Source organism: Larus michahellis, chromosome 8, assembly GCF_964199755.1.
Source record: "Larus michahellis chromosome 8, bLarMic1.1, whole genome shotgun sequence".
NCBI classification, from domain to species: domain Eukaryota; kingdom Metazoa; phylum Chordata; class Aves; order Charadriiformes; family Laridae; genus Larus; species Larus michahellis.
This window is the reverse complement of record NC_133903.1, coordinates 32,514,068-32,528,639: the sequence shown is the minus strand read 5'-3', so window position 1 is coordinate 32,528,639 and position 14,572 is coordinate 32,514,068. Positions and strand designations below refer to the sequence as shown.

At 40.4% G+C, this 14,572-nt stretch overlaps 1 protein-coding gene across 1 annotated transcript; it reads left to right on the top strand.

Moving 5' to 3' along the window:
• Positions 1-1,057: 1,057 nt before the first annotated feature.
• On the top strand, positions 1,058-13,941 carry ATP6V1G3 (ATPase H+ transporting V1 subunit G3). Its single transcript, XM_074598586.1, has 3 exons — positions 1,058-2,341; positions 10,178-10,278; positions 13,491-13,941. The coding sequence occupies exons 1-3, from the start codon at positions 2,260-2,262 to the stop codon at positions 13,662-13,664; spliced, it is 357 nt and encodes a 118-aa protein (XP_074454687.1). The 5' UTR covers positions 1,058-2,259; the 3' UTR covers positions 13,665-13,941.
• Positions 13,942-14,572: the final 631 nt, after the last annotated feature.

The window sequence follows — 14,572 nt, the reverse complement described above, 5'->3', positions numbered from 1 at the left end:
CTCAAACGATCTGCTTAAGAAATATATGAATATTTTAACAATGGAAAAGCTTTGCAATCTATTCGAAGGTGGATTCTTTTCCCTAAAAAAATTCATCATCTAGAACTACTTTCTGTGAAATATTAATTAAAATTAACAGATTGTAAATATCAAAATTCAGATCATTACTGAGGCCCCTGTAACATCATGACAGCATCGAGAACTGCTCCGAAAAATCAAAGGGTCTGATGCTTTCAGCCAAGTCCAGAAACTCTGAAACTGTACAGTTTTCTAGCAGTTTTGTAACATTTTTTGTAGCAATGAGATTTGCTTGACAAGACCCTTTCCCTGGAACATACTTTTGATGTCTGAGACAAGCCTGACATTTCCGCTTCCTATTTAATTTTTAAGTAACTACTGCTTTAAAGTTCTGAGACCAAGTTTCCTGCCCTAAGTAAACCAAATCTCTTCATTTTTTTTTTACTTTCATTTTCCACTTCTGCTTTTCTTTGCCGGTCAGATCATTTGGAGCTGAGCCCCAGTGGCACAACAGGCTTCCTAACCCTACAGTTTTCACGTTTGCTGTACAATTGATCATCGCTTCCTCTCATATGTCTGAATAAAACAAGCTTCAAGGCTATGCATTAAAATCTTCTAAAAATAGCGCTGTGACTGCTGTCTTGCAGCTAGAGCAGATCTCCGATTTTAGTGCTGGAGATGAGGAGGCATCTCGCATGGTTTCTGGATGAAGGAAGGGACTCAGTGACTAATATGCTGTAAGAAATAGGCGTTCTCCCAAGAGGGAGCCCGAGTGGAATTGGACTCCACAATATCACAAAGCAGAAAACAAAACAACTTCCTTTTCAAAGTCTCAGTGCTACTGTCATTCGGAGCGCAGCTGAAGACAGTAACAGGGCAAGAGGCTTCTCCCTCCATTTTCCCTCATGACTGCAGCTATTGTGTGTGGGGGGGGGGGGTGGCAGGGGGAAACTACCTTCATAACAACGGTACACATTTCTTCATAAGAACCAGGTAACAGCCTTGCAGCAAGCAAGTAGCATGGCACAACTGCCCTAGGAAGCCCCAGAAAAGAAAGGGCCCTACAGCAAGGGCCATTCACAGAGTGCACCAATTAATTTTTATCTACATATATATATGTATTTTAGTATATATATGCAGAAATAGTATACATACACACATATATCTGTAAATATATATAAGTAATTGCATCCAGAAAAACCCATTTACACCAGAATGTGATGTCTGGTCCTGACATAACTGTGTCAGAAGAACTTGCAATAAATATGCTTCACTCATGCTATGAAATATTTAAAAAAAAAAAAAAGCTATTTTAATTATGAGTCTTGACATGTGCCCCTCCTGTGCAATGGCTGAATTATCTTTGACAATGGGATTTGTTGTGGTTTTTTATAAGGATTCAAAATATGAATGTGCACACTCGTGCAGTAGCTCACAAAACACTCTTTCCTACCGCAGGGAACAGGATGTGCATCTACGGCCACGCTCGCACCTTCGTTTGGCTGTTGTATGTGTTAGTGGCTCGAAAGCAAGACCTCGACCACCAGTCATACCTTGCTAGAGTCTGTATCGTCGAGCCAATCCCACAGCTTCCCACCACAGCACTCATCTCCCTTGTATCAAAGACAGAGCACACCTCAACCACCACATACTTTTTTAAACTTTAGTCCCTGACGAATTAATTTCCAATGAAGATTTCTTTTTAAAGTGAAAAAACTCTAACGAAGAATGTTAAGAAGTAACACCAAACAGAAGCCTACAACCAGTTCACTGTGTTCAGCTGCAACTACTTGCTGACCGAGTCTGATTCTTCACATTCATAGGAAGTTTTATTAAAAAGAAATTCCAAGAAGCACTTATTTTTTCCCTCGGTTCCTCTGACAAGATTAGCTCTATTCTGCTTCAACAATAGAAGATTAAAAAAAAAAAATCCCCATTAAACTACAAGCCACTTGGAGTGCTCTTCTCTTCTTTTCCCAATGTGTTAATCGGACACTTCAGCTTTTCGGTGACCCTGGGGAGGGAGAACATTCCTTTCAACCTCGCTGCTGTGTTTTTCTGATTACACCAGCAGGCCTTTTTGCCCAGCAGCAATCCAGGCAGAGCCGGCTGGTTTGGCGCAATCTGGAAGGCTGTTGTAATAACAGACAGAACAAAAAGCACGAGGAAGAGCCTGGCGGCTGTATAAAACTCCCTCTGAGCTCCGGTCCCCGCAGAAGCGCACCAGCCCCAGCAATCAGCATGACCAGCCAGTCTCAGGGAATCCAGCAGCTTCTGCAGGCAGAAAAACGTGCCAAGGACAAACTAGAGGAAGCCAAAAAAAGTGAGTAGCTGGCCTGCTTTTACTGTACTTTTTTACCGTAAGCTCTTCAGAATTACAGTGGCTCACAGAAAAACAACACTGTTTTATCTGTGTACATCACAGCTGTGCTGTTCCTGCTCTTTCTTCTCACTTGTACAAGGTGCTGTGCCTTGACTGCAGCAGGCATTTCACCAAACCTCAACATTCGGAGTTTGCTTAAAACTGTGTGTGCTTGTGCGTGTGCGCACACACGTGCCTTAGTAGATTAAACAAGGTTTTCTTTGTTATATTCATCCTGTCGGCTAGATTTATTCTTGTTTTATCTCAATGCCAATAATGTCGTTACAGCCTTCCTCAAGTATTTAAATTAGAAACCTACACACCTCTGGCTGTCAGCTCTGGAGGACCAGATTCCAAATTCTGTGCCTCTCTAGAGGTCTTATATAAATTTTTCAGTGTTCCTCTTTACTTACAAGATTTGGTAACTTGCCTTCTAATCCCAATTGGGCTTCAAAAAAACTATATGAAAACAAAAAAAACTTCAGCAAAATGATAGTAATGAAAGGCACAGTACAATCACAAGAACTGTCAGTACTGCCATAGGTCACTCCTGTAAGCCTTGTTACATGGTACAAGCAATCAGCAAGTGATTGAATGTTCAATTTAAAATAAATGTCTTGTTAGCTTAATGCCCAGGGCAAAGCATGCGTAGATATCCAATAATAATAAATTCATGTATTTTTATTCTAGTCAAATATAAGCAAAAAAGTAATAATAATATAAAAATTAAGGTATCTGCTAGAATAATTTCAATCAAAGAAATAATTCTCCTGGCACTCTTTCCATTATCTATTTCCTTCATTTTCTGCATTCATCTCCCAGTCATTTAACGCAAAATATGGTGACCTTATTCTCCTGAACGTAGGTACCAACCACCTGAGTCACTGACCTGCATTACCAGTGAAATATTAATACTGTTTCATGGAGTTATCTTGATTTAGGAACCAGCAGCAGGAACAACACTGTCCTGCAGGACTCAACTAAAATGCATGAAGAAGATGTCATGTGCTGCAAGAGTGTGATGAAGGAATATATTTTGTTTTCCACAGAGAAATAGGAACTGAATAAAAATAATTCGTGTAGTGCCTATATCCCTTCTACACAGAAATCAGCATTGCTGTGTGTTCTTTAATTATTAACGTGGCATGTTAATTTGTACAACAGCACACAGAAAATAAGTAGGAAGGCAATACCCCTTCCCCGAGCACCCAGCCACTGCCTGACGAAAGGAATGGGGTGAGGGGAAGAAAACCAATATCTCCCACCTTCATAAAACAGAAGGCTCATAAAAAGATGTTTGAAAGCAAGGAATAATTAAGTGATTCGACCCTTATGTAGCCAGACGAGGTACTCTCAGTGGGATGGTTGTTCCCTTCTCACAGCGAGCAGAGGAAACGCTTTGTTCCCAGGAGCAAGAAAACATACGGCCTGGAAGGGCAGAGCCCCCAGTGGAGGGAGCAGGGGTTTGGTCTGAACACCAGCTGCAGAATCAGGCCTCTAGCTTTGATAGCTTGATGTTCATCACCCTTTACTTTTGGTTTTGATTTTTTTTCGTTTGGTTTGGTTTGCTTTTGTTTTTAAAACAAAAAGAATATTCAGATTGGCTTTTTCTAAACAGCCAGTTAAAAGAGGTTTCATAAATTAAGAAACTCAAAAACCAAAAACCATCATTATAACATAAAAGTAACGATCGAAGATGAGTGTCTTGTGGAATCCAGACGTGGTTACAGGTGCCTTTACTCAAGTCTGCAAAACCCACACTGCCCTGTCATCACCTCAGCCCCACACAGAGTGCTTGTGATAAGCACAGGGCTTCTGTCAGACAAAGTATCTTCCAGACACCTCTGAGTCAGAAACTTGACTTAAAACACTGCCTACGTTACCAGTGTATTAGTGCTGAGGTAGGAGTAACTCGAGCAACTACAGAAAAACAGCTATTTAGAATTTTGTTATCAGTAAAAACATTTAGAGTAAAAATATGTCATCAGTATGACTTTCTTCTCTATTACTTTTAAAGGCAAACATTGGGTTTTTGCCTTTATAAAAATTATGAAGGAAAATAAAAATTTCTCATATATAAAAAATCTGAAAAAAAGAAAGGAAAAAAAGAAAAAAGTTAAAAAGATGGGAGAGGGATAAAAAGACAGCCAGACTCCAGTGGTATCCATTGAAAGGCCAAGAGACAATGGCATAAATTTAAATGTAAGAAAACAACTCTATAACTGTGAGGGAGGTCAAACCCAGGAACAGGCTGCCCTGAGAGGCTGTGGAGTCTCCTCTACCCCAAGACACACAAAACCCACTGGATGTGGCCCCGATGAAGCTGCCCTTGCCGAGCCTGCTCTGAGCAGGGCGTTGGGGTGGACCTCAAGAGGCCCCTTCCAGCCTCAGCAGCTCCATACAATCCCATGAAAAACCTCAAGCATTCCTAAGAGATTTTATTCCTAGGTATAAGCAGATCAAGTGCAAAAAGTTCAAATAACTGCTGGCGTGGCATATTCATCTGTAGCCTAAAGACTTTGGTGGATCTTTTTGTTCACTTTAAATACTGCCAACAGTTTCTACTAGGGTGCAAACAGCAAAGCTCTTGTGAATTTTAGATCTCATGGATCACACGAGCAAGGTCAGGCCTTAACGTTCCTGATTCAGGTTTTTCTAAGGACTGCTCCACCCTGGATTTTGTGCCAAACCAAGCATTATAGCTAATCTAACAGAATAATTATACCTAGAAAATAATTATTATATTCAGAATCACAATAGGTTTTCAAGTGAATCTACAAATTAAAAATTTGAAAATTTCCATGCTGCCCTTAATTTTAGTATTTTTCATAACAATGTCACTACACCACCTTAGATATGTAACTATACCAGCATAACTTAAATACTCTGGGACAAGGACAAAAGAGATTCTTTTCATGCCAAATCTTGTTGCACCAAGTCAGAATAACTCAAATAGTCTCTTCCCAGAGTGATTCTGAAGTTAGATCAGCATAAAGGGTTGCATAGTTTGTCTCAGAGCGTAAAAATTAAAACAAAAGGAAATACACAAAACGTAACCAATATATCCAGCGCAATCAGTTAATCTGTGCACAGGCAATTCAGCAAAGCAAGGCGAGGACGTGCTGCTTTGCCCTGGGAAACACCAGCCCAGATCCACCTGGTACCAGTTGGGAGCAGCAGTTCCTGCTCGGGGCCGGGCACTCAGCGGGTCCGGGCTGCAAACGAGAGCAACGAACCATCCAGGCAGCGCTAACACAGTCCCCTCCCTGCTACCCCCTACCCGTGACCTCCTCTGTCACCACACACAGCCCCGGCACGACACCACTGCACCAACCAGCCCCACTACTCTATTTGCATTGCAACGTGAGAGGAACGAAAGGCAGGTCGCTCATGGGACACAACCAGGAAAAGCTGTTTTCAAGGAACCGTGATAGGCAAAACTGCCCTTATGCAAACCCTCCAGTGTTTACAGTTGATACTCACATAGCCAGGTCAACACACATAATATTGTATATAAACAGATAATGGGCCGAGTTTTTGCTGACACATGTGCAGGTGTTTGTAATGCAAAGTCCACTTTGGACAACTGAAAAATTAGCAAATAAATAAAGCTATATTTATGGACATGAAGCAAAGCAAAAATATAGCACTAAAGCTCCTCTGTTCAAGCTTTTTCCTACTTCCTGCTCAATAGCCTTTATCCTGGCTTGCAATACCTTTACTGTATCGTTGGCTGATGTCATTTATACCTGACAAATTATTAATAGTTTGTTGGTAAATGCACACATGGAAGGCTGAAACTATTAAACTGATTAAACACAAGCCAAAACAGTCTGCAATCCTTGGGCCTTTTATAGACAGAACTGCTTTATCTGTCATTTTTGCTTCAAGCATAATTCAGATCCCAGAAATCACTAAGCACTGTCAGAGCCAAGACATCAATTCCTGAAAATCCTTTTGGGTAAAACAAGGGAAACAAATGTGTCATGAACACTGTGTGTAGCAAAACTTGTTTTCCTAAAGATTTTTATATCTTGGCTTGAATTTCTAGTGCCTAATAAAATGAAAACTCAGATGAAAGATTTCAGGAAATCAGATTAAAAACAAATGTTAATCAAAATAAGATGCTGTAAACAGAATTATATCTATGGCACTCTCTTGGATAACATCCAGGCTGTATTTTATCTACTGAAAAAGCTATACGTACTGATCAGCTGCTTCTGTTGTATTTTATTAAAAGTGCAGAATAGTCTTCTCAAAACGAACATCCCTAAATCCCATTTTGCAGAAAATTTAACACTCTTGAAGTGACTGAAATGGTCCTATTTAAAGAAAATATGATTAATTTTTGGCAACGTCTTCATATGACGTGATTTCTATGCAGAAATTCAGCTAGAAGCCTAGATGATGTGTTTGAAAACAGAAAGCCAGTTTTAGCACGGCAGCTTTTGGAAAGTAAGATAGCTCAGTGTTTGAGCAAATTAGAATGCAACATTTTTGCTTTCTACTCTCTTTTTCTTGCAAGATCTAAAAACCCTCAACCACCTAAAAAACCTCACCAGTTCTTTTGGATCTAACCAGATCTAGGTGTTTCACAAACATCACAGTAATGCCTAGAAAGAAAAATACAACCTTTCTCCATGCTAATAATGCCTTCCCAGGTTAGGTAAGACAATCTAATACAGGGCTGGCTTGTTGCAGAAAATTGGTGAAGATTTAGCCAATTTAACATGTTGCCTAGAAATTTATAGACTGTCAGCTACCGTAATCGTGGACAACAGCGGACAAGGAGACCGGGACCAAAGCACAGCTGCTTTGCGGCTCCCCATCTTCAAGGATGGGAAGGAGGGACAAAGGGGCAGCAGCAAACCTGGCCCCCACAGGGGCAAAAGTCTCTTCAGACTTGGAGCCGTCGGTACCTCACCTTTCTGATCCTAGAGGAAACGTCGTAGGGACAGGTTGGTTTGCCTGTCCTCCTGTGTTTCTTGCCCTCTTTTTGCATGATCTTGGATGGATTTCAATGCCCTGCCACCCTTCGGCGTGTAAGGTTTGGTTTCAGCTCGGCTGTGCTCTGCAGAGAATCCCATCCAGAAGATCAGGAAGACTTTGAAAAGGCAATCCCATATTGCACAACTAAGGTAGCAGACAAGTGGTTAATAACAGACCGATTAATTAATTTTGGTTTGTCTCTAGTGAAACAGCAGGTTAAGCTCTAGTTTCTGCTTAACTTAATCAGGTGCAGCATATGCACTATCGCATATGTTGGCAGTTGCCGATTCCGTCCACAACGTTGTTGAACTAGCAGTAATTTACTCACAGCTTTTCCACTTAATTAAATAGGAAGCAGCAGGTTCCTGCTGTGCCAATCCTAAAGGCATCACGGAAAAATGAAATGGCTGCCACCCTACAGCGACACCCTGTGCATTGTGCTTACTCCAGTGCACTGCCAAGAGCTGACACGTATGTATACGTATAGTTTTTGGTTCACTAGCTACATTGTCAGAGGCAAACGGACTGTTATTTTACAGTTAATCTCTTTCCATTTTCTGCATTTTAAATGGATTTATTTAACTATCCGGTGGCCAAATATGCAACATATTTACTACAGATGGCCCCCCAGATGGAATTTGAAATTAAAATCCCACTGATTTTGAAATAATTTAATTTGCTATAGAGATCCAGCTCCTCAGCTGGTGAAATTGGCAGAGCTTCATTGTAGTCACTCCCCCCGACTTCCAGCTCCAGCGAATCACCCCACAGCTCCTCTCCAAGAGGAAAACTCTTTAAAAGGCTGATCAGATCCAAATTTGGAGGGGAGAATAAGGGAAACTTCAAAATACAAACCTAAACCTCGTACCAAACTTTGTTGTCCAGACTGATGTCAGGCTCTTACACAAATCTCAGTTCACACATACTGGGCCCAAGACTTGACACAGTGAGTGGCAGAAGCTGAGGGGATCAGCCCTTATCAAACAAATACAAACTCTGGGAAAGTACGTGCTAGATTTTAAACTGCCTCTCTGCCCCTTTATACATAAGCACAGTGCCTCAGTGGCAGAAGGACTCCAAAAAATATAATTAACCACACAAGAGAATGCTGCACTGGTGGAACTGAGAGTCGGTAAAGCCATCTAGTTCCTCACCGGGCTGCTCCTTCCTGTAAAAAACCTTTATACAATCACACACCCCAGTTCCCACAGTAGGCACACCCACAATACCAAACAGTCCAGGAATCAAGACTTTAAAAGGAAATTCACATTTCAGGCACCTCCCTGCTTCTACTCACCCATCTGCAGCTAATGACTTCAGAAGGAGTCATCAACTCGGCAAATAATTTATGGCTGGATCAAGCATCTTACCCAGGCTTTTGTTGCACCTCAGAAGTATCAAAAACAACAGTCTTTCTCCCAAGATTCAGCTTCCTCATTGTGCCATGTGCAGTGGAACCAGATTGCTATATGCCACACCTGATAAGGCTTCAGAAGCACAGCGCAGGTGTAACCAATCCAAGGTAGCAGCCTGGAGAAAGCAAGTCAGAATTACTAATGCTTGTCCTTCTAGCCTAGTTGGAGAATGTTCCTTAGGATTTCAGAAAAGGTACTGTTTTCAACTTTCGTGCTTGAATTGAAAGATTTTTTTAAAAAAAAATAAACACATAAAGATATTCGTACTGCTCAGTGGTGTTAAGTATGTATTTACAATAAGTAAATGGATGTTTCATGCATCAGATCAAGATGCCTTTTTTAGTTGCCTAGCTTCCACTCTCTCATTCTTGTGATATCCTAATTTGAGCAGCTAAGCAATAGCTTTTTCAGCCATCAGACATTTCTCCCGTTAAGAAAAGGGAGCAAGCTTATCCCCTCCCACTCCTAAAGTTCTAGCTGTACAGCAAAAAGAGACTCCAAAAATCAGCATCAGCCCAGGTGTCTCAAATACAACACGTCAACTTTCAACACAAGAGGTTTACCGCCCCATCAGTCAGCCTTTTTCCTCACAAAGTAGTGTAGCAGAGTCCTGTGGAGATCCATGCAATTTAACCGACTTCATACAAAACAGGCAGACAGAGATGCATCACCATGGGCTAGTTATGACACATTCAACACTTGCTTCACATAAAAACTTTTTAATCACTTTCATATTTTCTATGCATCGGTAGGGATTGTCCTCCTTTTTCCTCTTAATCACTCACCTCTGCATTCAACCAATGTTAGGGGGAAAGGGTGGGGGAGAAGAGGACAAAGCCTGAAGGTTGTAACTCAGTTTGGTGGTGGTTAAGACATATCTTGCAGTACTTTGGAAATCTGCCAGCTCTAAGCAGAATCCAGTTGGTGTGGGATGAAAGGATGCTGGCAACCAATCAATACAGCAAATCTTACAGAATAACGTCTTTTCCCATCAGTGACAACTAAAATCTGTTATCTGGCTGCTACTATTGCTGATGAAGGAAAGATAGATATTTATTTAAACATCAAGCTGTGATTTAAAAAAAAAAAAGAAAAAAAAGCATTTGTGTTATGAGAAAATGTGTAGTTGCAAAAAGACTTGTGTTGTTAGCAAACCAACACGCTTTCGAACAGGGATTTGGTCTCAGAAGATGGGTACTTGTGTGACTGGCTTTCAATCCAAAAGTACCCTACCTAAATCACTTTGGCTCTCCTGACCATTCTTGTGCAGTTGACTTTGCTCAAAGCTTTGTCCATTTTACTGTGCCATGTAAAATACCTCTGATTTATAGAGTTTAATCTCTTAGGATGCAGTGACACGTGTGAAGTAAATCCCTGTTTCTTGCCCCATTAGGAAAGGGAAAGAGGCTGAGGCAGGCCAAAGAAGAAGCCATAGCCGAGATAGACCACTACCGGTTACAGAGGGAGAAGGAATTTAGGAACAAGCAAACAAATGTGAGTAAGAAACCTGCATACGTTCTTCTGTAGTGTCAATCTGCTCAATGGTAAAACAAATCGCTTCAGTGTTACATGGAGACTTCTGCAAACCAACGTGATCTTACTGATTAAACAGAGAGATCATCTATGATGTGTATTGGCTTCATTCTGTGCATTTTAGTGCGGACTTTCGCCACTAAAATTTTCCAGATTCTGTATTTGGTTCATGCTTGTCCTTTGAAGATGTATCTCCCTTAAGGAAAAATACCTTTGGGTCCTCTTTCTTTAACTCCAGACAGAACTTGTTCCTGTCTTGAACCTGGAGGTTTCAGGAAGGTGGAGGTTTCAGCAAAAGCAAAGATTTAAAATCTTTCTTTCTATTTCTGTTCTACTTTAGCTGACTTTTTTGACTGCATACAAGACTGCATCGTTGATAAACTGAAATCACCAAAACTTTGGAGATTTTCACTATGTTTTCATAGTAAAAGTGGTCTGGCCGATATTTTCATATCTGAATTATAGTACATTTTATATGTTTACGCCGTCTTGCAGTTTTCTCTAGTATTTTCATAAAGGTTCACAAACCATTCTCTTTTTCCTTTGTGAACCTTCCCCTTCTGTTTTTGTTCTTGTTTTTTCCCCTGTTTGTTTTGTGCAAAGGCAAGGAAACTACATGTGCAAAAGCAGCCACCAAAAAAAAAAAGCCAAAGAGGTCAAATAAAAACTGCTTTACAAAACTGCCATTTCAGTCACACCTCACATAAAACATTTTCCAGCAGAGATCACAAGCCTTAGGAACAGATATTCCCACAAAGTCTCTAACGCACGCTGCCAGCCCCCAGACACGCTGTCACACAGCCAGGCCAGGTAGAATTGTCTCATAGGTACAATTTCAGATGTTTACTGACACTAAAATAAAGTAAAAACACCTCTAAAATTTGTACACCTTTTCATTCAAGACAGACTTCTTGGTTTAGGTCTGAAACAGCAGAAGAGAAAAGATGTTGCCTTGGTGTGAACTCAAGTTTTTCATCCCAAGCAAAATTAAAGCTGCAGGGAAAGGGCACTGTTTGTCGACTGAACGTTTCACACAGGCAGGACAGAGCACATATTGCTCCTCAAACGACAGCAAGTTGTACAAGATCATTGCAGTCCTCCTTCACGTTCCCTGACTCCATTATGTCGAACATTTATCTATCCAGTCAAATGTCATCATCATTAACCTGTGCCTGGAAGGCGGTCAGGAGTTCCAGCTAAGCCAGGGCAGAGGGAAGTCTGATGCCCAGTTCAGTTTACTGGCTCAAGTGTTTGGACACAAATATTTTTAATTCTTTGTCCCTGTCTCATTTAATGCTATTCCTCCTCTTACTTTGTATTGCTGTATCTAAACTAGGGTAAATTTTCTCATACTGTGAGATGTTCCACATCAGTCCAGAATGAACAACAGAAGCAACAGAAAATAATGATTAATTTGAAGTTGGAGTGACAATACGCAAGATCTTTTTTTCAAAAATACACAAAATTTAAGCCCAGATCTCAAACCAGTTTTGTTCGTGTTCGTGGTGTTTGTACTCAGGGTCTGAGATCACTGAATTCTGGAGATGTGCAGCCTAGCTCTGAATTTTTTGGCTTCCAAGTCAGTGTAATGTTTTAGCGACTTTGGAATGACACTAGCGTAAAACCAGCATGGGCAAAATAAGGGACAGACCTTTAAGGTCAGCAGAAATGACAGACCAAGCAGAGCATTGTCTGCATTCTGACAAGAAAAAGGTCTTCAAATTCAGAAGAAGAAAAGGGGAAAAAAATATGTAGAAGAGTAAGAACCAACTATCTCCAGTTACAGTATCAGCATGAACAGAGAGCGTAGCTTCCCAATCTACAGAGGCTCTTCTTAAAACTATAATACTTTTTTTGAGGTTTTTCAAAAGTATTTAGTAGCTGGATAATATGCAACCATCTGGGATCTCTAGAAAGTTATTTTCCCCAGTGGAGAAAAAACAGCTTCATAAATCTGGTCTAAGCTGTACAATCTTTCTCACATGAGATCCTTACAACTTGTCTAAAAGCTAAAATAAAATGCCAGCTAAAAATAGTTAGCATGGAAAACTATAATCTTTTTCCGATATTTACAATTATGTCTAAGCCCTCTATTTCTTCCAAATCAGAAAACGTTTTACATCTGGATTATGGAAAAACTTCTTACTAAGTTGTCAGATACTGATAAATAGAATTGGAAAGGTAATTTGCGCAAAGGATCTTAACTCAGCTGCTTTTCCTTCTTTTAAGGACTAAGTTGGGCTGAAATCAATGGAAAAATAAAGCTAATGACTCCTCCCTTGTTTCTGGTCAACCTCTAGGTATCCCACTAACATCCCAGGTTAGCTTCAGTTGCTAGTCCACCCCAGAGAACCATGGCAGGAACAAGAAGAATATGTTACTTATTCCTTTCTTACTCTGTCAGAGTGCAGAAATGTCTTCTGCTCTCCCCCATGGAATTCTTTAGCTGGAAACCAATTTCTCTGCTGCTATCTGAAGGACTTTTCCATAAGGGAAGAATTCAAGGGATGTTGGGGCAGTGGGGGAGGAGGGAGGAAAGTCACGGATTTGGAACGCATGCATCTGTTTATAACAGAGCCTTGCTAAAATGTTCAGCGAGTCTAGAGTCAATTAAATTCTAAGCGAATGTCCTGATATTAACTGTGCCAGAAGCTGTCTGGTATTTCGCCAGATAAGAAAATGTAACATTAAAAGACCTTGTCTGAGGCCTGTTGAGGGTTATACATCACTAACTGACGAAGACATTTCAAGTACTCTGAAACTGTAATTATGCATTGTCAGGAAGGCTTTGCCATGTTTTTCTCCTTAGCTGCGCTCATGTTCGTTCTCAGTGAGGCCAAATGAAGCACACTGGTGATAGAACTTAGTTGACTAGTCATTAAAATAGAAAACAAATTAAAATGAGCGATATAAAAGACAAAACACATACAAAGTTGTTCCCACAGTGAGCTGGGAATCTTTCATTACATGGGGAGATTCCCGTTGCTAATGAGCATATGAAAGAGTTCCCTTTAATCCTGTTTTTATGCGTACAGTTCAGCCTAGATCATACCCTTACTGTTAGGAAGCACTGTGATACGTTGCATTATGTTTATGCTAGATGATGAAGAAAAGTACAATAAACATAGTCATATATAAGCCTTTATGTTGCTCAGAGGACTTCTGCTTTTCAGGTGATGGGCTCCCAAGGTAACCTCTCTGCTAAAATAGAAGAGCAAACCAAGGAAACCGTCCGAAACCTCGCTAGCAGCTACCACAAGAACATGGAGAGCATGATGAAAAAGCTTTTGAGCACGATATGTGACATCAACCCTGAGGTTCACCCAAACTTCAGACACGCAGTTTAAGATCCATTGATGTGCTGGGGAAGGATGTTCGTAAAAAATAGCCTTCTTTCTTGATAAGCATAAGTATTTCCTCATTTATTGTTTCTCTATGCGTGAGAAAAAAAAGAACGCTAAAGTCAAAAGCACACAGTTCCACATAGGCTTTTGATGTGACAAGAATTATAGAGGGTTTCACAAGCATTTGTTAGAGTATTGTTTCCTGTTGGTAGCTAAGCCCCTGTCATTTAGACGGGGACAAGTCAACAACAGCAGAATAAATGATTATTTGACACCGGCAGCTTTTCAGTGGGAGTCTTTATTCCTTTTCTCTTATAAAGTGTTCTGTACTAGGATGTGGTGTTGCATAAAGTCTATTTATCCCAGCCTTCAAGTCACGTGAAATAGAATATCACAAAAACTTAAAATAAAGTATTTCTGTTTTCCTTGTCACACAGAGAGTGGTCAGGTTATGGAACATATGGGAACTCTGTAGCTTTTGGCCAAAAAGAATAGGTGGAAACATTTTCACTTTTTCTATACTAATTTAAAGCAAAATATAGCTGAGTTATACAGCATTATGTTCAAAAGCCTCACTTGTAGCATTGTCCTGTTGTTTACCTACACCACAAACTTTATATAGCGTTGTAAGTCTGAAAAATGAGAACGGGAGTAATCATTACTTACAAAATTGCTTTGGTTCAAGATGCAGATTAGCACTTCCATCATTATCTATGCAGTTACACCCAAAGCGCAGGAATCCACAGGCTCAAACTCTACACCAGTTATGCTAAATGGTACCTTAATCCACAGATTGTTCACAGTTAGAGCTCACTTCTGTTACCATAAGTGACCTTGAGTAATACTTCTCTCCGCAATGGCACAGATTTCCCTTGGAATAAATTCTACTGAAGTTAGTAAAATACAACATG